Here is a 22841-nt window from a genome sequence, read left to right as displayed (position 1 = left end):
TTTCTCTCTAAAATTCTGTCAGTTTTTGCTTCTTGTATTTTGGGGCTGTTTTATTAGAAGTAGTTATGTTTATAATTGTAATGTTTTCTTGATGGATTGACTCTTAAAATTATAAAATGTCTTTCTTTATCTCTAATAACAGTTTTTGTCTTTAAGTCTATTTTGTTGAATACTTGTATAGCTACTCCAGCTGTATTTTAGTTACTGTTTGCATGGTATATCTTTTTCCATACTTTCAAAACATTTATGTGTTTGAATCCTACATATACATACAATGCAGTTAGATTGTTTTCTTTTTTAATGTAAGTTGTCTTTTTAAATTTTGTTGTGGTTTGAGTACAGTTGACAAACAATGTTACATTAGTTTCAGATGTACAACATAGTGATGTAACATCTCTATATGTTATGCTATGCTAACAACAAGTGTAGCTACTACTTGTCACCATACAATGCTATTACATATCATTGACTATATTCCCTATGTCGTGCCTTTTATTCCCATGACTTATTCATTCCATAATTGGAAGCCTGTATCTCTTACTCCCCTTCATGCATTTTCCCCTTCCCTTAACCCCCATTCCCTCTGGCAAGCATCAGTTTGTTTTCTGTATGTATAGGTATGATTATGCTTTTTGTTTATTTGTTTATGTGTTTTGTTTTTTTAGATTCCACATAATTATGTTTTCCTATCCACACTACCAGTCTTTGCCTTTAAATGTGATAATTTAATCTATTCATATTTAATGTAATTGTTTACAAAACAATGTGTCTGCCCTTTTGTTATTTGTTTTATATATATCCTGTTATTATTTCATTTTTCAATTTACCCTCCTTTATGCTATTACTGTAAAAGATTACATCTTTATGCATTATAATCACATTAACATTATTGCTTTATGTAGTTGTCTTTTAAATCAGATAGAAAAAAATGAGTTACAAACAAAAAATACACTTATACTTTCTTTATATTTACTTATGTAGTTATATTTTTTGATGTTTTATTTCTTCATGTTGATCCAAGTTACTATCTAGTGTCCTTTTATTTCCAATTGAAGACTACCCATAGGATTCTTCATACAACAAATCTGCTGGTGACAAACTCTCCCAGTTATTGCTAATCTTGGAATACTTTAATTTCTTCTTTGTTGTTAAACTGCAGTTTTGCTAAATATATAATTCTTGATTGAAATTCATTTTTTAGTACTTTGAATATTATCTCACTGTCTTATGGCTTCCATTGTTTCCATTGAGAAATCAGCCATAAATCTTTTTTTTTTACATAAATTCATGTTATTTTTTAAAATTTATTTCTTTAAATTCAAATTAGTTGACATACAGTGTAGTACTGGTTTCAGGAGTGGAACCCTGTGATTCATCACTTACACATAACAGCCAGTGATCATCACAACTAGTGCCCTCCTTAATACCCATCACACATTTAGCCCATCTTCCCACCCACCGCCCCTCCATCAATCCTTAGTTTGTTCTCTGTATTTAAGAGTTTCTCATGGTTTGCCTTCCTCACTGGTTTTATTTTATGTTTCCCTCCCTTCCTCTATGTTCATTTCTTTCGTTTCTTAAACTTTACATATGAGTGAAAATTTAGAATTTCATATATGATGACTTCCTTCTCTCTTGTTTCATTGGCTTTGGCTTTTGATTATGTGTCTAATTATAGATTTTTTTTTCAAAAATTTTTTTTCCTACTGGGGTTCATTGAGCTTCTTATATTTGAAGAATAATGCTTTTCATCAAATTGAGATTTTTAAAGTTATTTTAAAAATAATATTCCATCTGTAATTTTCCATTCTCTCTTTTTAGGACTTTCATTATGTGTACATTGGTACACTTGATGGTGTCCCACATGTCTCTGAGGGACTGCTCACTTTTCCTCATTCATTCTATTTTCTGTTTTTGTGGCTAATTTCAATTGTCATCTTTTCAAGTTTAATGATTTTTTTGCCACGTTAATTAACTCTAGTAAAATTTTCTCCCAATGATTTTTTCTTTTGGTTATTGTAAATTTCAACTGAAGCATTTGTAGATGGCTCCTGTTTTATTATTTATGTCTCTTTTGATATTCTCTATTTGGTTTGAATCAGTTTCATTCTTTTAGGTCTTCAGACATGAAATTTTTAATTTTTGAACAGATTTAAAATAATTTATTTAAAATCTTGGTTTAGCAAGTCTAATACCTATACTATGTCAGAAACAGTTTCTATTCATTGAGTTTTTACCTGTTTATGAGCTGTACTTTCTAATTTTTTTGAATATCTCATATTTTTGTTGAAAACTGTTTTTTAAACAGTTTTTTATATTTTTATATTTTAAACAATATAATGTAGCTATTCTGGAAGGCTGATTCTCTCTCTCTTTCTCCAGGGCTAAATGTTGGCATTGCTTGTTGTCTTAGGTACTGTTTATTTGTTTAGTGACTTTACTGAACTAATTCAGCATAGTCTTTTGTATTCTTTATCATGGATGGCCAACAAAGTCTCTACTAGTTTAGCTTGATAGTTAGCAAATGATTGGATAGAGAATTCCTTAAATACCTAAGACAAACAAATGTCCCACTCTTTTCTAAAGAGCTCTGTTGCCTGTAGACATATGTCCTTAACACTCACCCAGGAAGCTTATAACTGCCATAACCTTCACTCCCTGCTTATGCAGAGCCCCAAGGCTAGCCAGAGGTAAGGACTTATGACCTTCTCATGTCTTTCCTGAACATGAACACAGCACTATGCTTGGCAAGTGCATTCCTTCTAGATTCTTAGGAATGTGTCAGAGATTTTCATAGCCCTTATTGACATTTAATTCTTCAGTTTTTCCTTTTAAACTTTTTGGTCAGTCTCTTGTTTCCCTCAACTGTTATCCATTGCTTCAAGCAGATGTATGACACATATACCCTTTTCCCAAGGGAGAATTTTAGCATGGAGAAATCAATAAAGACAAGCGTTTTGAGTCAGAGAACTGACACAAATGTCAAATAATGACAGTTGCTTGGAAACTAAACTGTTCTGCTAACTCAAGGCTACTAATGGCCTGAGGAGGAGTAATGTTTTTAGAAAAAGTTAAAATGCCACACAATTGCTGTTATTAACAACATTTAGCTGTTTTTATCCTAAAAATGCTCCCTGGATTGATGCAAACCTCTAGCTATTTATTTTTTATTTTGGAAAACAGTTGATTTTCGTTTGTTTGTTTGTTTGTTTGTAAAAAAAAAGTTGATTTTTAAAAACTTTGCCAGTTATTTTATTGATTTTGTAGAGAAGTAAATACCCAGAAGTCATAACTGTACCATTTCCACTGACATCACCCATAGCCACCTTCTTTGTAATACTTCCTAAATCTCTCTCAAGAAAATTGATAGCTAAATTTCATAAGTTATTAAAAGCAAAATATGTCTTTTTAATCAATGTTGAAAGATGCTCAGGACTATAGCTACACATTTATTAGAGGCCTATGAATCCTGGCTTAAGCTTGCCTTAGGAAGATGTAAAGGATGACCAGGTAACACCCAACTTTTCAGCATCATAAGAAAAGTGTTGAGACAGGTCCAGGTATGGACCTGACTGACCTTTACTTACTTTCTCTTACTTAGCTTTCTTTATTACTTACTAATTTCTCCAGAGCATTCAACTGTTCACTCAAGGGTACCAGGGCCCTTGACTGGTCTCCCTTTTCCTTGCAGACTCTTCCAAGTCACTCAAGACTAAGACTGAGACACCTACAACAATGCAATCTCCCTTGAAAGGTGAGTTTTACTATGGTTCTGTGGGTGCAATAGAGGTCTGAAATGATGTCATGGAAACCAAAGAAGAAGGTTCAATGCCATTATATTTGTAATAAGAGGTTACTGGGTTCCTCAGAGAAAACATAGCAATAACAGAATGGAAATAAAAGAGAGGGAGAAATGATTAAAATGTTGTGAAGATGTGGAATAATGAATATGTATATTCTTCTTTGTGAGAACATCTGAGGCAAAAGTAAGAAAAGAGAGTACTCATGTTGGAAAAGAGAAAACTCTGACTTCTGTTTTGCTCCTAATCTGACTTTCTGTGGGACTTTGGATATGTTGCCCACCCTCCATGGGCCTCTTCCCACCACCAACAGTAAGAAACTAAGATACATCATCTCATAGTACCAGTGGTCAATTCCTTTCCAGGAATTCTGGAAAGCTCAGAATAAATTCCCAGTGAAGGTACCCAAACTTTTCAGCCACCCTTTGCCTCATAGTTCTTGGATGGAAGAGAGGCCTCTGATCCTAATACCTTGTTCTTATAGCAACATCTACAGTGACCTCATTTTGGAAGTGGACCACTGAAGTGGATGGCTACTCTGGGGACACCAGTGCTGAACCAGGTAAGGAAATGGACAGGACTTCTATCCTTCCTTCTTGGCTCTGAACTTTGCAACTGAAACTTTTCATAATACACTATTCTGTGGAATTCAACTCTTCAAACGAATGCTGCACAATGTTCAAAGGCCCTGGAGATGAGCTTAATGGGTGGGACGGGGAGGGACAGATGCAGATTCAGTAATGAGTCAGAGTGTGGTTAAGTGGTAGTTGTGTTTTTAGCTGGTTTACTGTTGTCATAGTAATACACCTCCCAAACACTCTAAGCAAGAATAGGAATTGGACTATGACCTCAGCCAGCTCTCTTAGGGATATAGGTATTGGATCATATAAGGATAATGTGAGGGCCTCGTTACTTGAGCTCTTAACCAGGGCTCACCAAGAAGCTTGTAGCTGATTTCTGAGTTCTCGAGAGTTTCAAGGATCCCTAAGTCATGGTATCAAAGATCCAAACCCCGAAGAGAAGCTTGTTTTCCCTGGAACTTAGTCAGCTTGTTTGCACTGGTATGCCTGCATTGATTGTTAAAATAATGAAATATAGGGGTGCCTGGGTGGCTCAGTCAGTTAAGCGTCTGACTTCACCTCAGATCATGATCTCATGGTCCGTGGTTTCATGCCCCGCATCCGGCTTTGTGCTGACAGCTCAGAGCCTGGAGCTTGCTTCAGATTCTGTGTCTCTGTATCTCTCTGTCCTTCCCCTGCTTTCTCTTTCTCTCTTTCTCTCTCAAAAAGAAATCAGTGATAATTTTTTTCAAAAAATAATGAAATGCATTCATACTACTTGATAATTAGCTACTTCCCTTAATAATCGAGATCCCCATTATCAGCAGAGCTGCCCTCACTTATCCCTTAGAACTCTCCAGACCACACATTGTCCTGCAACAAAAGTGTGTAGTAGAGACCCCAAGTTTATAGTAAACATCTATTTCGATTAGCTGATGCTAAATAGTGACGACTGTCACTATTGGTCTCATTCTCTGATTGTATACCGTTAATGGTGGACTTCTTAATGCCCATGTACTTCTCCCCTTTTGGCTGCACAACATTTTATCTTTAGGCATAGCCCAAAGCTGTTTTGTGGGCTACTTTTGAATTGCCACCTTTGGTTTGAAGGTTTCCATATTGCATGGCTTTTGCAGGGCAACATCCAATAAGACAAGGGAGATGAGAAGATAACTTTTGGAGAGTTATTTTGATAAAATGAGAAGATAACCCCAAGGGAATGGAAATTTTCAGATATTGGGTGTGTGCATTGCATCCTCTATCAAGTTTTGTTCTTGTTGTTGTTTGTTTGTTTTTGTTTTTGTTTTTACTACTTGATTCCTTCCAAGGGAGAGTCTTCCTTCAATCTCTAACGGTTTATAGCTTGGGTTCTCTTATTCCATCCTAAAGCATCAGAATACACATTCTTCTCAAGTGCACATGGAACATTCTCCAAAGTAGATCACATACTAGATCACAAACCAGGCCTCAACAAGAACAAAAAGACTGAGATCACACCATGCATATTTTCTGATGACAGCACTATGAAACTTGAAGTTAACCACAAGAAAAAATTGGAAAAACTGCAAATACATGGAGATTAAACAACATGCTACTGTAGAATGAATAGGTTAAGAAAGAAATCAAGGAAGAAATTTTTTAAATACATGGAAACAAATGAAAATGAAAACACAATGGTCTAAAACTTTTGGGATGCAGCAAAGGTGATGATAAGAGGGAAGTATATAGAAATACAGGCCTGCCTCAAGAAGCAAGAAAAATCTAAAACAACCTAACCTTACACCTAAAGGAGCTAGAAAAATAACAACAATGAAGCCTAAAACCAGAAGGAGTAGGGAAATAATAAAAATTAGAGCAGAAATACATGATGTAGAAACCAAAACAACCAAACAAAAACAGTAGAACAGATCAATGAAACCAGGAGATGGTTCCTTGAAAGAATCAATAAAATTGATAAACCTCTAGCCATACTTATTAAAAAGAAGACAGAAAGGACCCAAATAAATAAAATCACAAATGAAAGAGGAGAGATAACAACCAACACCACAAAAATAAAATTATAGGAGAATATTATGAAAAATTGCATGTTAACAAATTGAACAATCTGGAAGAAATGGAGAATCAAAAAATCAAAGAAATACAGCTTGGATTCTCTCAGCTTCAATCACAGTTCTGGGGACCACAAATACTAGATGTTTTTATTTTATTTTTTAATTCAAGTATAATTAACACACAGTGTTATATTAGTTTCAAGTATAAAATGTAATGATTCAATAATTCTATACACTGCTGAGCACTCATCACGATAAGTGTACTCCTAATCCCCTTCACTTATTTTACCCATCCTTCCACCCACCTCCCCTATGACAATCACCAGTTTGTTCTCTATATTTGAGTGTTTTTGTTGTTTCTTATTCTATTTGTTTCATTTCTTACTTAAATTCCACGTATGAGTAAAGTTATGTGTTATTTGTCTGTCTCTGACTTACTTATTTCACTTAGCATTATATCTTCTAGATCTATTTTATTCAAATGACAAGATAGTACTTTTTATAGGTGAGTAATATTACAGAGAGAGAGCACAAGTGGGGGAAGGACAGAGAGAGAGGGTGAGAGAGAATCCCAAGCAGACTCCATGCTGTCAGCACAGAGCATAATACGTGCTTGATCATATGAACCATGAGATCATGACCTGAGCTGAAATCAAGAGTCAGATGCTTAACCAACTCAGCCATCCAATGCCCAATATTCCAGATTTATAAGACAAAATATTTTAGGGTCTGGTAAAAATAAAGCCAGTTGTAATCCTAAGGATAATTGAGTTTCTTTCTCTACCCTCTCTATCCACTGACCTCACCCCTTAGATTCAGAATATTGTATCTATAAGTGCATTAGACATTATATAATCTTTTCACTAAACTTACAGGGAAACTAATACATACTCAATAATTTGACTAAAGTCACTATAATTTATTTTTCTAAGATGTCTATAAAAATAAGTGCCTCAAACTTAGTGCCTTAAAATAACACAAATCTATTATCATACACTTCTGGTGATCAGACGTTTGACACATTGAGCTAAGATCAAGGTATCAGAAGGGCTGTGTTTTTTTCTGGAGGTTTTGGGGAAAAATTAGTTTCTTTTTTTTTTTTCTAGCATCTAGAAGCTGCTCACATTCTTTGGATCTTGATCTCCTTCCACCATTTTCAAAACTAGCAATGCAACATCCTCAAGTCTCTCTCTAATTCTGACCTCTTTTGCTTCCTCAACTTTTTAAAAATTTATTTATTTATTTTGAGGGAGAGAGAGAACATGAGCAGAGTAGGGGCAGAGAGAGGGGAAAGGAAGAGAATCCCAGGTTGTCTCTGCAGTATCAGCGCAGAGCCTGATGTGGGGCTTGAACTCACTAACTGTAAGATCATGACTTGAGCTAAAATCAAGAGCTGGTTGCTTAGCTGACTGAACCACCCAGGTGCCCCACCCCTCTTTAACTTTTAAAAGACTGATTACATTGAGTCCACCAAGGTAATTCAAAATAATATCCCCATCTCATGGTCAGCTAATTAGCAACTTTAAATATATCTGCAACCTTAATTCTTCCTTACAATTTAAAATTCTCACAGGTTCTGGGGATTTGGATGTGGACATTTTTGGAGAACTATTATTCTGCCTACCACAGTCATACAGCAAGGAAATAACAGATCCAGGACTAAAAGCCCAGTCCAGTGGTTTCCTTCAGCTTATAGGCATAATTGGGATAGTTAACTCAGGAGACTCTAGAAATATGTTTTGAGGAAAAAGAAATCTGAGTACTTGTCCAGAAAGTGTGAAGAAAATAATTCTTTTGGCTAGACATAATTAACCAGAGTATCAATTAGGTAGCATTTTGTGAAGTGGGGAAGTCAAGGTACTATTTTCCTTTAAGAGAATGTGAAAATATCTTGTCTTGGCCCCCGGGAAAGCCTGGATGACTAGTTCAAATGCCCAAGCCAATCAGCCATCAGTTAGTGGGCTTGGAAGATTGTATTTATACATGGAGTCTCTCGCCTCTCTCAACTCTTTCTCGTAGGTCTCGGGTCTTGTCTCTCTGAATAGAAAATAAAGCCAGGAGAAAATTAAAAATGGAAAAGAAAATGTTATGGCGGGGTGCCTGGTTGGCTAGTTGGTTAAGTGGCCAAGTCTTGATTTCAGCTCAGGTCATGATCTCACGGTTTGTGCTTTTCAGCCCCACATCAGTCTCTGTGCTCACAGTGCAGAGCCTCCTTCAGATCCACTGTTTCCCTCTCTCTTTCCCTCGCCCACTACTGCTCTCTCTCTCTCTCAAAAATAAATGAATGTTTAAAAAAATAAAAAATTTAAAAAAGTTATGGGCTGATTGGGCTGTTCCTTGGAGTTTCTGTTTTTAAACTCATTTTCAACCATATACTTCTTGGTCTTGTTTTGCCTCCTAGGAAAGGGCCTATCTACCTTTTCCATCATTCTCATCATTTCCCTGTGCTGTATGATGGTCTCCATCCTGGCTTATGTCATGCTCTGCCGGAAGACATCCCAACAAGGTCAGTTATGAATATAACTGAGTGGCTTTTGCTCATTAATTCATTCTGATAGTATAGTTAAGCATAAATTCTGTACCAGCCACTGTGATAGGCACTTCAAAGAGCTCCCAGCCTAGAGTGGGAGTGAGAAAAGGAGTGTATGGAGATAGATATGCAAGCCAACAATGACAAGATCATGTGTGGAAGTTAATTCAGAAATCTTTGTTAACTACCTTAATGAAAGCCATCACTGTAATGGTTTGTCTCATGAGGATGCAAGAGAAATGGAAGTCACAATCCTTGGCTTCAAGTTTCTTACAATTTATTTAGAAGATTCAAGGTAGAAATATGAAGTTTATCAATAATCATACATAACAATAAAGGTTATAGACTCAAAGTCTGGAGAATATAATCAATGATAAGGTTTCCAGAGGAAAGGAGAGTCAGTTAAGGCTGAAGAGATTAGCAAGAAATTTTTTTTTTTTAATTTTTTTTCAACGTTTATTTCTTTTTGGGACAGAGAGAGAGCATGAACGGGGGAGGGGCAGAGAGAGAGGGAGACACAGAATCGGAAACAGGCTCCAGGCTCTGAGCCATCAGCCCAGAGCCTGACGCGGGGGTCGAACTCCCGGACCGCGAGATCGTGACCTGGCTGAGGTTGGACGCTTAACCGACTGCGCCACCCAGGCGCCCCTTGAGATTAGCAAGAACTTTTAGGAGGCGGTGGGACTTAGACTAGGCCTTCGAGGATGAAAAAAAAAATTAGAAGGCAGTATTCCAGGAAGAAGGAATTACATGAGCAAAGGTGCAAAAGCTTACAAGATGACGGTGAGTGGGGCCATCAATGTAGAAAATTCAGAGGAGAAATTCAGGAGAAAAGGAAATTTTATTATTGATAACAGAGTATCTTAAATAACAGGCTAAGGAATTTGGAAATTTTTTCTCTAGGCCTTCCAAAGGAACTAAAATCGGCGATTTTTTTTTAAATAAATGGATGACATCATGGAGGTGCAGTTGTCAGGGCCATTTAATAACTGTGAGCCAACAGAGGAGTAAAAAGGGAATTTGGATGTTGATTTCTAAGTAAAATCTAGTTACACCTCAATGCCTGCTGCACTGGCCATTTTGCCTAACATTAGTGTGTCTTTTTCTCCATAGAAGCTTCTATTCCCAAGTAGCCTAGTTTCCACCATGAGTTTCTGCAGCCAAAGAGGAGAAGGTAACCTGAGTATTTCCTTCTCCTGGATCTTAAGTATAAGCTCAGGTCTTGGCCAGTCAGGGTGGCTATGACCCATGAGGCTGAACTTGGAAGTAGAGATAACTCAAGTAGCCACAAATCCCAGTGAAAACAACATTCATCATAGTCTCAATGAGATTAGGTGTAAACTGTAAACATATTAGGTTGTTTCCCACACAAAAGCCTTATAGGGCTGTTCATGGCCCAGGGAATAGAAGTCAAAATTTGAATTCCATTCAAGGCCCTCTCTGATGTGGCTTTAGCCTATTTTCTTGACCCCCATCACTCCTTAATTTCATTTCCAATCACTGGGCTCAAATAGGCAAATATGCCACATACACCTAATGCCTCTATGCTTTTTCCCTTCTGGATTGCCTTCTCATGATTGCCTTCCCAGAATTTCTATTTTTATCTCTCTATAATGGAGATAGCCTTAGGCCATTAATTCAATTTAACATGTGAATACTATGTGCCAAAGTGTGGACATATAAAAAATGAAATAGATAACACCTGTGGTATGGGAGCTATCAGGCCAGTGGGGCAGGTAAGACATGGAAACACAGGGCTGTATCACAAAGCAGAGGACCTGTGTCATGCTCTGTTTTCTTTCTTGTGTTTGAATGCATGCATTCCCAGTTGCATTCTTGAAAGTTTATAAACTCCTAGAGGGAAGTACCAAGAAACATCCATGTTTGTATCAGGTTATAGAGCCTTTAAGCCTGCACGGACTGCAGATAGTTCTCCTCCACAGACACTAGGGGGAAATGTTGACCTACTTAAAGATTTTTTCTGAGTGCAGAGTGGAGATGAGTGCATTTGGAAATGGCTTAGGCCATGGTGCCTGAGAGGCTAATTTAGCCCCTTCTGCCTGGGCCCTGGCCTGGCCAAGTTTTCACAAAAATTCCCTGGGGATCTTTGGCAAGATTTCTGGGTTGAGAGTGGGTCCAGCTCCAGTGTTCCTTCCTCTACCACACCAAGCAACTGTTCCAGCCCAATGTCCTGAACGAGAGTATACCAAAGAGGATAGTAACAAAGTGTACTTACTCTTCCTTTCTCTGAGAAATCTGTATCCCTGTGTTTCAGTTTATCTTCCCAATACCTCCCAATGGAGATATTTCTTTTTGTCTCTCCTTCCATCATTCTTTGGTAACCAGTGTCCATGTTTGGCCCTTGTCCACTCCCCATGGAGACTTCTGACTTGATTTCTTCTTTTCTAGAGCACGTCTATGAAGTGGCCAGGTAAGATTACCTCTGCTTTTCCATCTTCTGACCCCTTCCCTGCCCTCATTCTGTTTGTCACTGGCATGGAGGAAAGAGAGGTTGGCACAAACCCAATTCTAAGCCCAGAGACCTTCAGGGTCAGGGAATAGCTTTCTTCCCCCTCTGAAGCACCTCCGGAGGTTCTTTCTTGGCCCACTGATGACATGGAATAATCCAGGCCCACCAGCCTCCTGTTCCCAGAATCTCTTAGTAACAAGAGCCTAAGGGTCAGTTGGCAAGAATTGGGGCAGAAGTGTGGGAAACTAGAGTCCCAGCTTCAAGCCCCTTTTTATGTGTGGTGGGATCTTGGGCCACAGGGCACATTCCAGGGAGGACAGCAATTCTGGTGAAACCTGGAGAGTGGCTATTTTCACAAGTGACTGCTCCAGTGAAGAGCCATCTTCCCAGACTCCGGGCAATGACTACTCTGACGATCCCTGCTTGGGCCAGGAGCACCAGATCATCGCCCAGATCAATGGTGACTATTCTCGCTTGCTGCACACAGTTCCTCCAGATTATGAGTTTTTGACCACCAAAGAGCACCTGGTAGGCCATGGTCTGCTGACATAATTGCCTAGTCAGCCCCTGAATTCTGCACAGCCATCCTCCCTGCTACTTCCATTCCTGGATAGCCCAATGGGTCTTTCATCACTGAAGTTCTAAGAGTGACTGGCTTTGCCCAAGAAGTTATATGCACTTCAAGCAAGCCTGCTGCTGGGTCATGTCTTAGACCCTTCTATTATCCCTTCTGCTTCTTCTCTTCAAACACCAGAGGGAAGTTCCGATAGCACTAAGACGTGGTCATCATGCTTCCAGACACCACACAGCTTTGGTCTCTTGCCACCAGAAGACCAGAGGGAAATGCAGCTTTGCCTGCTTGGGGGATCGGTTGTGTCCAGGATCACTTCCCTTTCTTCAGGGCCAGATACCTTTTTGTGTAACAAGCTAGGGTTAAGTTTTGCTCCTGAGATGTGAGTCTAGTGCTCTGGTATTCTTTTGGTGCTCAATAAATATCAAATCATGATAGCAACCTTGGTTATATTTGTCTTCCCTCAAGTACCTATCAAGTGATTAAAATGAGACTGGTTGAGATGTTTGGGGACTTGGAATTATGAATAGTACCTTTTCTTTTTTTTTTTTTTTTGTCTTTCTCTTTCCCACACATACCATCTTTACTTTACTTCAGATGTGGGCCCATCTGGGACACAATGAATATTTGGCAAATTCGTATTCAACTATCTTCCATTCCCTTCCCTGTTATCCTGCCAACGCCATTTGGATGACTCTCTTAAGTCAATTGGAAACCTGAAAATGAGGGACCCCCTCTTCTGTTTCAGGGGACTGTGGAAGCAGAGATGAAAGGCTCCATTTATTTCCAAAGTATGAATACACCACCCTCAAAGATTTCTACCTCCTGGAATCCTGAAATCTTTGCAGTAGTTGTCTTCACCATAAGTCATCCCTATACTCTGGTCTTCTTACAATGTGGGGGTCCAAGCAAATAAATATTTTTCCTCAAGCACAAATGAGAACTAGGAGTGTGTGTGTGTGTGTGTGCGCGTGCGCGCTCATGCCTACATGCATGCATGTGTTTGACAATTTGTATGTGTGAACGCATGCATACACCTTTATTTCAATCTCCTCTATGAGGACCTGTTCTAGGTTGACTCAACACTTCTTCCTTTTCTTCATGTAATTCATGTCAAATAAACTTCTTTGCTCTTCATGGAAACTGTTTTTGACACTTTGGGTTCTAATGCAGCCCAAGGTCAGCTCAGGTTTCACCAGGAGATTCTCTCTTTTGGGATGATTACAGAAGTCAAAATAGTACACAGAAGTGAACAAGAATTATTCCTTTGCTTCACCACCATCAACCTGCCAAGTCCATGGTCAAAACCTCAGCATTTTCTTCATCCTCATATGCCAGCTTCACATAGCTGGTGAAAGGAGCAACTTATTCTTCCCCATCATGCTTACAAGCCTCTGAAACAGGGACCCACCCAGTGGAAACCTCAGCTTCCTTCATGAAACAGCTGTTTCCAGACCCTTAGGCTCAGAAAAAAAGCCATTATTCTCTTCCTACTACCCTTAGAGAAATAAATGATTGGAGTTAGGAAGACAATCCTAATTGCATGTCAGTTAATAAAAAGATCCTCAGTGGTGCCTGGGTGGCTCAGTCAGTTGAGCACCCAACTCTTGATTTCAGCTCAGGTCATGGTCCCAGAATTGTAGGATTGAGCCCCAAGTCGGTGTCCTTGCTGAGCATGGAACCTGTTTGAGTTTCTCTCTCTCTCTCTCTGTCTCTTTACCTCTTCCCCTCTCCCCCACTTGTGAATGTTATTTCTCTCTCTAAAATAAAAATAAATGTAATGGGGTGCCTGGGTGGCTCAGTCAGTCAGTGTCCAACTTTGGCTCAGCACAATCTTACAGTTTTGTGGGCTTAAGCCCCATGTCAGACTTTGTGCTGACAGCACGGAGTCTGCTTCAGATTTTATCTCCCTCTCTCTCTGCTCCTCACCAGCTTGCTCTCACTCTCTATCAAAAATAAACACTGAAAAAAGTTTTAAAAAATTAAAAACACAAGCAAAGTAAATTAATAAAAGGATTTCCAAACCCAGGAACACTCCCCTGCTACTCCCATAGAAGCTATGAATTCTAAAGGATATCTCAAAGTCTCTTATCTTAGAAATCTTGGAGATTATTAATTTTAATTCTCCCATATTACATATGAGGAAATACATCCTAGAGAGGGACATGACAGTATAAAATCACATACATCAAGTCAGTGATAGAGGAGAGACCAGAAAACAGGCCTGTGAACTGTTAGGATCATATATTCATTGCAGTAGGAATCATCTTTGCCCGAAAACTAATATTTTTTTTTTCCATACAAGACAAGTCAGTAAGAGAGTCATAGGTACAGGGTTATCTCAAAACTGTAGGATAGGCTAAACAAACATGGGATGATAACAGAATTTGTCTTAGGCAGATAGCCATTCAGGGAAAGCTGGAAGAGAAAAAAAAAAAAGCAGATCTCCAAAAGAGAGACAGAAGATATGGAGTCCCTCTAGGGCATTTTCCCAGATTCTGACCAAGAGATGGCCCTGGGAGGGGGGGGGGGAATCCACAATTAGGAATAAAAAATGCTTCATTCTGTAAATCTTTCTACTTGAGATTTCCAATGCAACATTAGAAAATTAAAGACACTGAAAATTCTGCAATAAAACACCTGTATAACTTTGAGTTACCAAATAATTTCAAAACATATTTGTCCTCTGAGCATGTTTTTGCTTTTCCATTTCATTCCTTGACCCTATTTCTCAGGAGGAAAATCCCTCAATGTTGATTATTACCTCACATATCCTATAACATTATGGTGACCACAGTTTAATTTTTTTCACAAATTTCTGAATAGCATCTTGACCCAAATCCAAGGATAATAGCCTAGTAGAAAGTCAATCAGTAAAGATGTATTATTTTCTGCAACCAGAGCTACTGGGTGTAGGGATAGAAAGGGGAGACAGCAATTCAAGAAAACAGTATTTTCCTCACAATTTCATGGGGGGAATTAAAAATATCCACTGCAGGGGCGCCTGGGTGGCGCAGTCGGTTAAGCGTCCGACTTCAGCCAGGTCACGATCTCGCGGTCCGTGAGTTCGAGCCCCGCGTCAGGCTCACTGGAGCCTGTTTCCGATTCTGTGTCTCCCTCTCTCTCTGCCCCTCTCTTGTTCATGCTCTGTCTCTCTCTCTCCCAAAAAAATAAATAAATGTTGAAAAAAAAATCCACTGCAAAAGTTTATTAATAATGCAAGAAGTGCCATTGGACAATAGAAGAAATGGGTACATACAAGGGCTAAGGCAAGGTGTGTTCTTCAAATGAAGAAGAAAAAAAGTGTAGGTTGACTTTCAAAAGTCCTTGGAGAGACTGGAATTTTTCTGAGCCAGAAGTATGAGAAATAATTGAGTAGGCAGAAAAAAATAGATAAAGTATTATCAGAAGGAGAAAAGACATGAAGAAGAAGAGAAAGATAAGGTCAAAGTGTGTCTAGAAGCCAAGGCTGAGTGTCAGGAAAGTGGGTTTCTAAGCCCTATCATGAAGCTTGTGTGAGAATTCTGGTGTCCTTTCTAGGAGACTCTGTAAGAGGAATGTGAAGAAAAAAAATACAAATCAAAGAGCACTTCCATCCCTGGATTCCATATACCTTTTCTTTTTTTTTTTTTTTTTTAAATTTTTTTTTTCAACGTTTATTTATTTTTTTGGGGACAGAGAGAGACAGAGCATGAACAGGGCAGGGGCAGAGAGAGAGGGAGACAGAATCGGAAACAGGCTCCAGGCTCCGAGCCATCAGCCCAGAGCCTGACGTGGGGCTCGAACTCACGGACCACGAGATCGTGACCTGGCTGAAGTCGGACGCTTAACCGACTGCGCCACCCAGGCGCCCCTCCATATACCTTTTCAAGACCATTATGTCCTGCTTGGGCTCTGACAATGTGTGTAGAAACATTCCAGATCTGTGGCTTCAAGAGTTGCCCTGGCAACTTTTCCCCTGGCACCCTCAGATACAATGCTTCAGTTCCCTCAAGTCACTGAAAATAACTTGTGAAAGTTTAGTTTGTGTTTGGAGAGTGATCTTGTATTCAGCTGGCAATTTGTTTGTTGTATCCCAACTGCCCTGGCTTGGAGCTGTTAGGCATATGCCGCACTTGGGGTATTTGACAAACTGACACTCTACCACATGGAGTGTCCAACTCAGCTTGTCAAATACACGGAGTGTGGCACTGCAGGAGGCCAGGCCAGGAGCTTCAGTGAGGAGGCAAGATCTTCCTGGGAGATATGGCCCTGGAGGGAATGAAAGAAAAAGGAGTCACACCCTGAGCCCCAGAGAAACTTCAAAGGCTAAGGACTAGCAGAAACATCAGAATAAGGAAGTGAGCAAAAACAGGCATAAGTCTCCCAACCAGAAGATGGATCCTTAAGGGAAGCCCAGCTGGGACTGCAGATGAGGCCCCAGTGCTCACCCAGAGGTCCTCGGGCTATAGCTTTAGCATTCCTTGGAGTTCCAAGCTTCAGTTGGCTCCTATATGCATAAGGGAGAGAATTTTGTCATTGTCCTGCTTCTCTGACCTCAGGAAAAGACTAGGCCCCAGATTAGTATCCATGAGACCCCCACTCACTTTCCAATGTCCCACAGTCTTGTGGGTATGAACATAGTCTTTGAGGTTAAACATGGGCTTAAATTTTGACTGTCATTAAGTAGCTGGGAAACCTCAGATAAATTATCTCGTCTCTCTGAGCTACAGTTTTCCACATCCACAAAATGGGTTTGAGTACCTACATAATAAGTTATTGTGAGAATGGCATGAGTTAATGTATGCAAAGCCTTTAGTTCAGTATTTGATATTCAAAAAATGGTGGTTGTGCTATTGAGAAGGAAAGCAAGGGCCAGTGACAATTGATTTAACAGGATCAGGCCAGATGAAACAGGACTGTTGTATGGCTTCAGCCTTGCCTAACATGGGCCCCCTTGTCCCATCAGGACTCACGAATGGAAGCTATAAACGAAACATCATCTAGTCTTACCCACTCATATTATAAATGAGGAAATGAAGGTTAATATTGAAGAAGAAAGTAGATGCAGGTTATACAAGTTGTTCATAGTTTAGGGTTATGCCTTATATCACCTCATTGTGCCTTTCAGCTTTCCTCATTGTTTCTTTTAGCTCTCTGCTCTGTATATCTCTCTCTCTCCAGGAAAAGGGAGACACGTCCACAATGATGGCAAAAGACAAGCAGTAGATGTGGCAGTGAGGCATTGTTATCTTTCAATCCACAACCATTAGGGAAATAAGGAAGCTGTTAGGAACATGGTCATGTCTGGAATTTACAGAGTAATTCCCTTGGCAACACCCAGATCTTGTTGATAAAAAAAAAAATCCAGGTTGTCTGTGTCAAATGCTTCAACTTTCCAGCTGTGGCAGTTGATCTGTGAGAAATTAGCTGGCTCATATTAAATACTGGTATGACAAGTGGCAAACATTACAAGATTGTCAGGAATAGAAAAGTACCCCATGAGGCCAGAAGGCCCTATTTGAGCTAAGACAAGGCAGAGGGACTTGTCTTTTAGGAACAACAATATTTTTTTAATATTATTTCCTTTAGTTTAACAGATGTTGATGAGGGGATGACATGCTTCTCCAATTTGAAATATAGGAGTGACTTTAAATACAAGTCTATAAACAATTTTCTCCATCCCCTTATTTCCCATACCAGTCAATTCATCCCAAGCCACCCAGAGCAGCAAAAGCAACAATCTTGGTCACCATATACAGTATAGTGGGAAAAATCAGACAAATTTGGATTCTAATACTGCCTTGAGTACCAACTAGCCAATCATGGCATTGGGAAAATCTTTCTTTGAGCTTCCGTTGTCTTCTTTGGAAATGGGAATAAGAAGACTTACCTGGCAGAATTGTTAGGAAAGTTTTCTCAGCTTTTCAGAGCTTCCCATATAGGAGCTAATAGGCACTGTGGCTCAGTCCCTGGAGTTGTGGGTGGAGGCCAGCCAAGAAAGTTGATTAATAGAGCTTGCATTCACGGTGGCAAGACAGAACTGGACTCATGTCCAGAAAGCTCTATCATTACCCTCATTGGCTACCGGCTCCCGTGAGAAGACCTGGATAAACTGGAGGTGCCTGTAGCCTCGTGAAACCTCTTTCTGACTTCATCAGAGAGAGAGAGAGAGAGAGAGAGAGAAATATGAAGTGGCTAAATATTCCTTCTTAGTATACTCGAAATTGAAGAGCCTTATAGACCATGTCACCTCAATATTAATGGAAGGAGTCAGTGGCTGAGCTGAAACCAGATAGGTTTTATTCCCACTCTTGATGTTCTAGTGCATGCCTCTCCAAATGAGTGTATATAAGAAAAACAGGTTCAAATTGAGAAAGGCTTGCCAAACCCATGGGAAGAAAATGTGAATATCGACATAGAGGTATTAAGGAACTCTGAAAGCTCTTCTCTTAGTGTGTCATACTACACAAAATAAAATCATTTGCCCCTAATCTACCCTAGCAGGGCTAACACAACAAGCAGCAGGATGTATCCTGCTTCTGAACCAGTTGGACCTCCTCATACTGGAAGCAGTCTGGATTTTTTTAGGCATGGTTTAATCCCCTCATTCAGCCCCACCCAGATATATTTATTCAGCATCTCTCTTATGTCTTTCTCAACAGAGGGTGGACAACCATAAAAATAAGGGATATAAAAACTAAATGAGCCTCTAGACACTATTCATCTAATATTTCCCTTCCTTTTCTTTGCATAATAGGCCAAAAATGTGTTCTAGAAAGGTGAGAGGACTTATCAAAGATACATAGTGCGTAAATGGCAAATTCAAGACTGCTATTCAAATTTCCTGACCCATGATTCCAAAGAACACTCCATTTCCAAGTGGCTAGCTCCTAAACAATATTTTTGAGGAGGAAATGTTATATTTCCTTCTCACCATTAGAATTTTCAAGATAGAAAACCAATGGGAACCTTCTTCTCACCCACCCTTCACTCAGAATCCCTGAGGAGAGTCCAAAGAGAATAGGGTAGGTAGGTCCAAGCCACCTTTGGACCTCCCCCAGCTTGGGAATCCAAGCAGGGAGGGAAAATGGATATTATACCTGTTACTGGAGTGGTGCCTTGGTCTTGGAGGAGGCAAAGGTTCCCTGATGATGAGCCAAACTGCAGTGGCCAGAGGTAACTGGGCTTTTTGCCTGGGGCAGGAACGTCTTGTGTTTTGAAGGGTCCTTGATGTCTTCAAGAGGAAACATAAATGAGGAAGTTAAGGCTGAGGTTAACCAACGGAAATCTGGGTGAAAAATGGCAAAACAGTGCTATTGTGAAAGGGTCCATTACTGCAGCAACAGTTCCCACTGTCATGCACCCCCCAGCCCATTTGTAGCTGACATCCTACAGACAATGGTTCTCCAAGCTGCAGAGAGTTGAAGCAGAAAGCCTCTGGCTGCCCTAGGCTCTACCTATGGGTCAGAGTTTTCCCTAGAGTTAATGAGGAATGGGTTAATGAGTTAATGAGGAATGTCAGAGCTGAGACATTATCAAATGAAAATCTACATTGTCAAAATTGAGAAACAGATCTGAGGGATGAAAGAAAATGTCTGATATCAAAAAGCAAATTAGTGGTATATGTGTAATTTAAATCCACTTCTATCAACTTCAAAGCATGTGTTCTCTCACTCTGTCAGAATATCTTCAGGTCCTGAAACACCTTTTTTACTTCCCCTGGCACAGCTTCTCACCTGGTACAGCTACATAATTTGCAGGGCCTAGTGTAAAATGAAAATGGGGGGGGGGGCTCCTGTAAAAAAAAAAAAAAAGAAGATTTCAGAATGGTGACAGCAGAATAGTATGCCAGAGCACCTGGGTGGCTCAGTCAATTAAGCATCTGACTTAGGCTTAGGTCATGATCTTGTGGTTAATGAGTTCGAGCCCAGAATCGGGCTCCTCACTGACAGGGCAGCTTGGAATTCTCTCTCTTTCTGCCCCTTCCCCACTCTCTCTCTCCCAAAACAAATAAACTTTTCCAAAAATAAAGAAGAAGAAGAAGAAGAAGAAGAAGAAGAAGAAGAACATTGAGCCAAGTGTGAGGTATTTCTAAGTATGGGGACCTGGAAAACTTTACAGGTCACATGCCTATAAAGCTGGCCCTGATGGCACAGCTCTGACCACAGATCACATTTTGGCATGAAGGGCCTTAAAGAAAGAAGGGAAGAAAGAAATTCACTTCTATTAATAATAAAATTATGTGCTTTACATGTGTTATCTTATTTAATCATCAACCCTTTGGTATGGTATGTATTATTATCCTTATTTATATGTGAAGAAAGTGAGGCACATAAAAGTAAAGTGACTTACCTATGAACACAAAACTTAGAAATAATGGAGAAGATATAATTTCCACTCAGGTCTTTCTGGCTCCAAAGTTAGGCTTTTTCTACTCTCACACACTGGCTACAAGGAGAGAAAAAAGTAGTTGACCTTGAGAAGAAAAATATGGTGCCAGATCCTTAAGTTCAATTGTGACTTTCAGGCTTCATGAAGGACGTGAAAAGTGTGAGAAGAAATTGAGTGACCTCTTGGTGCCACATGTTTGCAATCTTTGGGCAGTCCCCATTCATAGTTTGGAAGACACTTGATTCCCATTATGCAGTATTCTACATCATGAATCCTGATGGTATTGAAGAAGAGAGAGGCAATTTTTTTTCAATTCTTTTAGGGTATACTTGTGATTGCCTTCAATGATTGCAGTGCTCAAGTCCCAGTCCTTAGTCTACATAGCAGAAGTAGTACCCTGGACCATGCTCAAGCCCTGTTGAATAATCTATCCAAGCTACATCCAGTTTTATAAATTCAAGTTCAAGAGAAAAGACCGTATGCTTGGAGCCAGGGCTCTTGTGCCCCAGTCCTAGGTTTTTCAGCTGTGTTTCCCCCCCTAGCTTGGGTTTTCCATTTAAACAACAAAAGCTGGATTAGATGATCTTAGTGGCTCAATATTCAAATACTCCCTGGTTTCTTTATAAACTTCTCTATCCCTGCCCTCCCCTCACTGTGTACTTGTGGTTGCAGGGCTTAGAGGCTGTAGGCACAGCTTGGGATAGAGATTCACTTGCAGTTACACTATTCTGCAGAAACTCCTTTCTACCAGAATAATTTATTGGCTAGTCCTTGAGACCAATTTCCCCAGATATGGCTTCTAGAACGATTCAGTTCCTTTTTATTTTTGATTTCTGACTAAAGCTTGGGGTGGAGTCAAGGTTGTCCTGTGGGCACTTTCCCAGGGAGGGGCTCCCTCCTTTCTACTCACTCCACAGAGATTAAGTTCAGCTGCCCACTCTTTTTTTCCTCACCTATCAGTTAAAGTATTCTACTGTGTGTTTTTTTTTTTTAACACGGGCCTTCTGGAAACAATGTCTTTACATAAAGTAGTAATTAATAGTGGCCCCTTGGAGCCACGAACTACGCCCATGGAAGAGAGCATTAGAAGCCAGGAAGACCTGAATATCATGCCATCTATGCAGAAGACCTGAATTAGAGCAAAGGCATTGGGATTCTTGGAGTTCCTCTTTACCAGACAAGCACAAAGCATGCTGGGAAGGGCCAACTTTGCAGCAACAGCACAAAGGGAACTTTCCTTTAAGTCTGTTGTGCAACCAAAAGATACACAGTTCTCTCATTTTGGATGCTTTTTGACTTGGCTAAGTCTATGAAGGAGGATAAGAGAGAAGGGCGTTGGGTAGGGATAGCTGTTAGTCTGTGCTGGAGTCCCACATTGGACTCAGTACTGGAATGGAAAGAAAAACTGAATTTTAGGTCAGAGTCTTTTGCTTTGGACTGTAGGTTTTAGCCCTTGAGTTATAGACCCACCTCTATAACTCATTGACTATATGCCCTTAAAAAATCAGGCACAGCCTGTCTGAGCCTCAGCCATCACATCATATTGAAGGATTCTTGGACAGGCATGCATCCAAGGAACCATGTATTTCTTCAGTATAAGTAATTTGACAAAGGTACAAGTGCTATCAGAAGAGTGGGTAAGAAAGGTGTAATTGTTCCAGGGCAGGGGCAAGAAGGTGGCTCTTAGAAAAGTAGTATTTTAGCTAGATGTCAAAAGATGGAGAGAGAAAATAATGATGCTCATTGTCTCTGAAAAGACTTCTCTGACTAGTCTTCTCCCAGTGAAAATAATTAATCCCTGCTTTGCTTGCCTCTAGTGTCCAAAACCTTTTAATACTACCTTATGTGTCTGTCTCTTCCAGGAGACCAAGAACAGCCCAAAGTAAGTAAGTAATGTTTGGTCCGCTATTTTCTTCACAGGGTCAGACATGAAATAGTTTCCCAGGAACTGCAAATTGAATAAATGAATTTATCAGTGAATTAGCAAAAGAAGGCATCCCCATAGCCCAAGTTGCCCACACTCTTTAGCTTGCCTCACCTCCATGAAGAAACTGAGAAGGCCTCCCTTTAACTTCCAGTTTCTCTCTCTGTTCACTTACCCCCAACTTCCTGTTGGAAACCTGTCAAGAAAAGTCCCCAAGAACAATTGCAAAGCTGAGGCCACTTCCTGTGCAAGAGGCCAGTGTCTACACAATCCACCTTAACCCTGGTGATTGCTGTGCACATGATTGCAATGGGGCTTCCTCTGAAAGGGAACTAAAGGCTGAAGATATTTATAAGGCACCTCCAAGCCAGGACTGAAAAACTTCATGTACACCTGGGCCTGGGGACAAAAGATTTACTGTGATGTTCCACACAAGCCCAGTGACATTGGCAAGAGAGGTGGCAGCAATTAACCTACCAACTACAGTTCAACTTTATTCAACAATGGTGTGTTGAGCACTTACTGACTACAAAGCTCTATGCTTGGTACCAAGGAGAAAAAA

General features: G+C 39.9%; 1 protein-coding gene and 1 long non-coding RNA gene across 4 annotated transcripts in view; one reads left to right on the top strand and one right to left on the bottom strand.

Annotated features, from left to right (window-relative positions):
• The window catches only part of VSIG4 (V-set and immunoglobulin domain containing 4), a 45555-nt gene extending 33132 nt beyond the window's left edge, over window positions 1-12423 (top strand). Inside the window, exons 4-8 of the mRNA XM_043570331.1 lie at window positions 3692-3754; window positions 4285-4362; window positions 8813-8917; window positions 11351-11372; window positions 11711-12423. Of these exons, the coding sequence (XP_043426266.1) occupies window positions 3692-3754; window positions 4285-4362; window positions 8813-8917; window positions 11351-11372; window positions 11711-11963 (521 nt within the window). The 3' untranslated portion in view covers window positions 11964-12423. The remainder of the gene's footprint in view (window positions 1-3691; window positions 3755-4284; window positions 4363-8812; window positions 8918-11350; window positions 11373-11710) is intronic.
• A 2752-nt stretch (window positions 12424-15175) lies between these two features.
• On the bottom strand, window positions 15176-19189 carry LOC122477385. 3 transcript variants are annotated; one of them, XR_006295686.1, is made up of 5 exons: window positions 19065-19177; window positions 17855-18113; window positions 16413-16471; window positions 15846-16233; window positions 15176-15595 (listed from the first exon to the last, which is right to left on the bottom strand). It is a non-coding gene; the product is annotated as an uncharacterized LOC122477385 (long non-coding RNA). The 3 variants fall into 3 exon arrangements; XR_006295687.1 differs by having other exon boundaries at window positions 17855-18109; window positions 19065-19175; XR_006295688.1 differs by lacking the exon at window positions 17855-18113 and having other exon boundaries at window positions 19065-19189.
• Between the last annotated feature and the right edge of the window lie 3652 nt (window positions 19190-22841).

The sequence above is a fragment of the Prionailurus bengalensis genome, chromosome X, assembly GCF_016509475.1.
Source record: "Prionailurus bengalensis isolate Pbe53 chromosome X, Fcat_Pben_1.1_paternal_pri, whole genome shotgun sequence".
Taxonomy (NCBI): Eukaryota; Metazoa; Chordata; class Mammalia; order Carnivora; family Felidae; genus Prionailurus; species Prionailurus bengalensis.
Note: the sequence above shows the minus strand (reverse complement) of the source record. Positions and strands in the feature narration are given on the sequence as shown.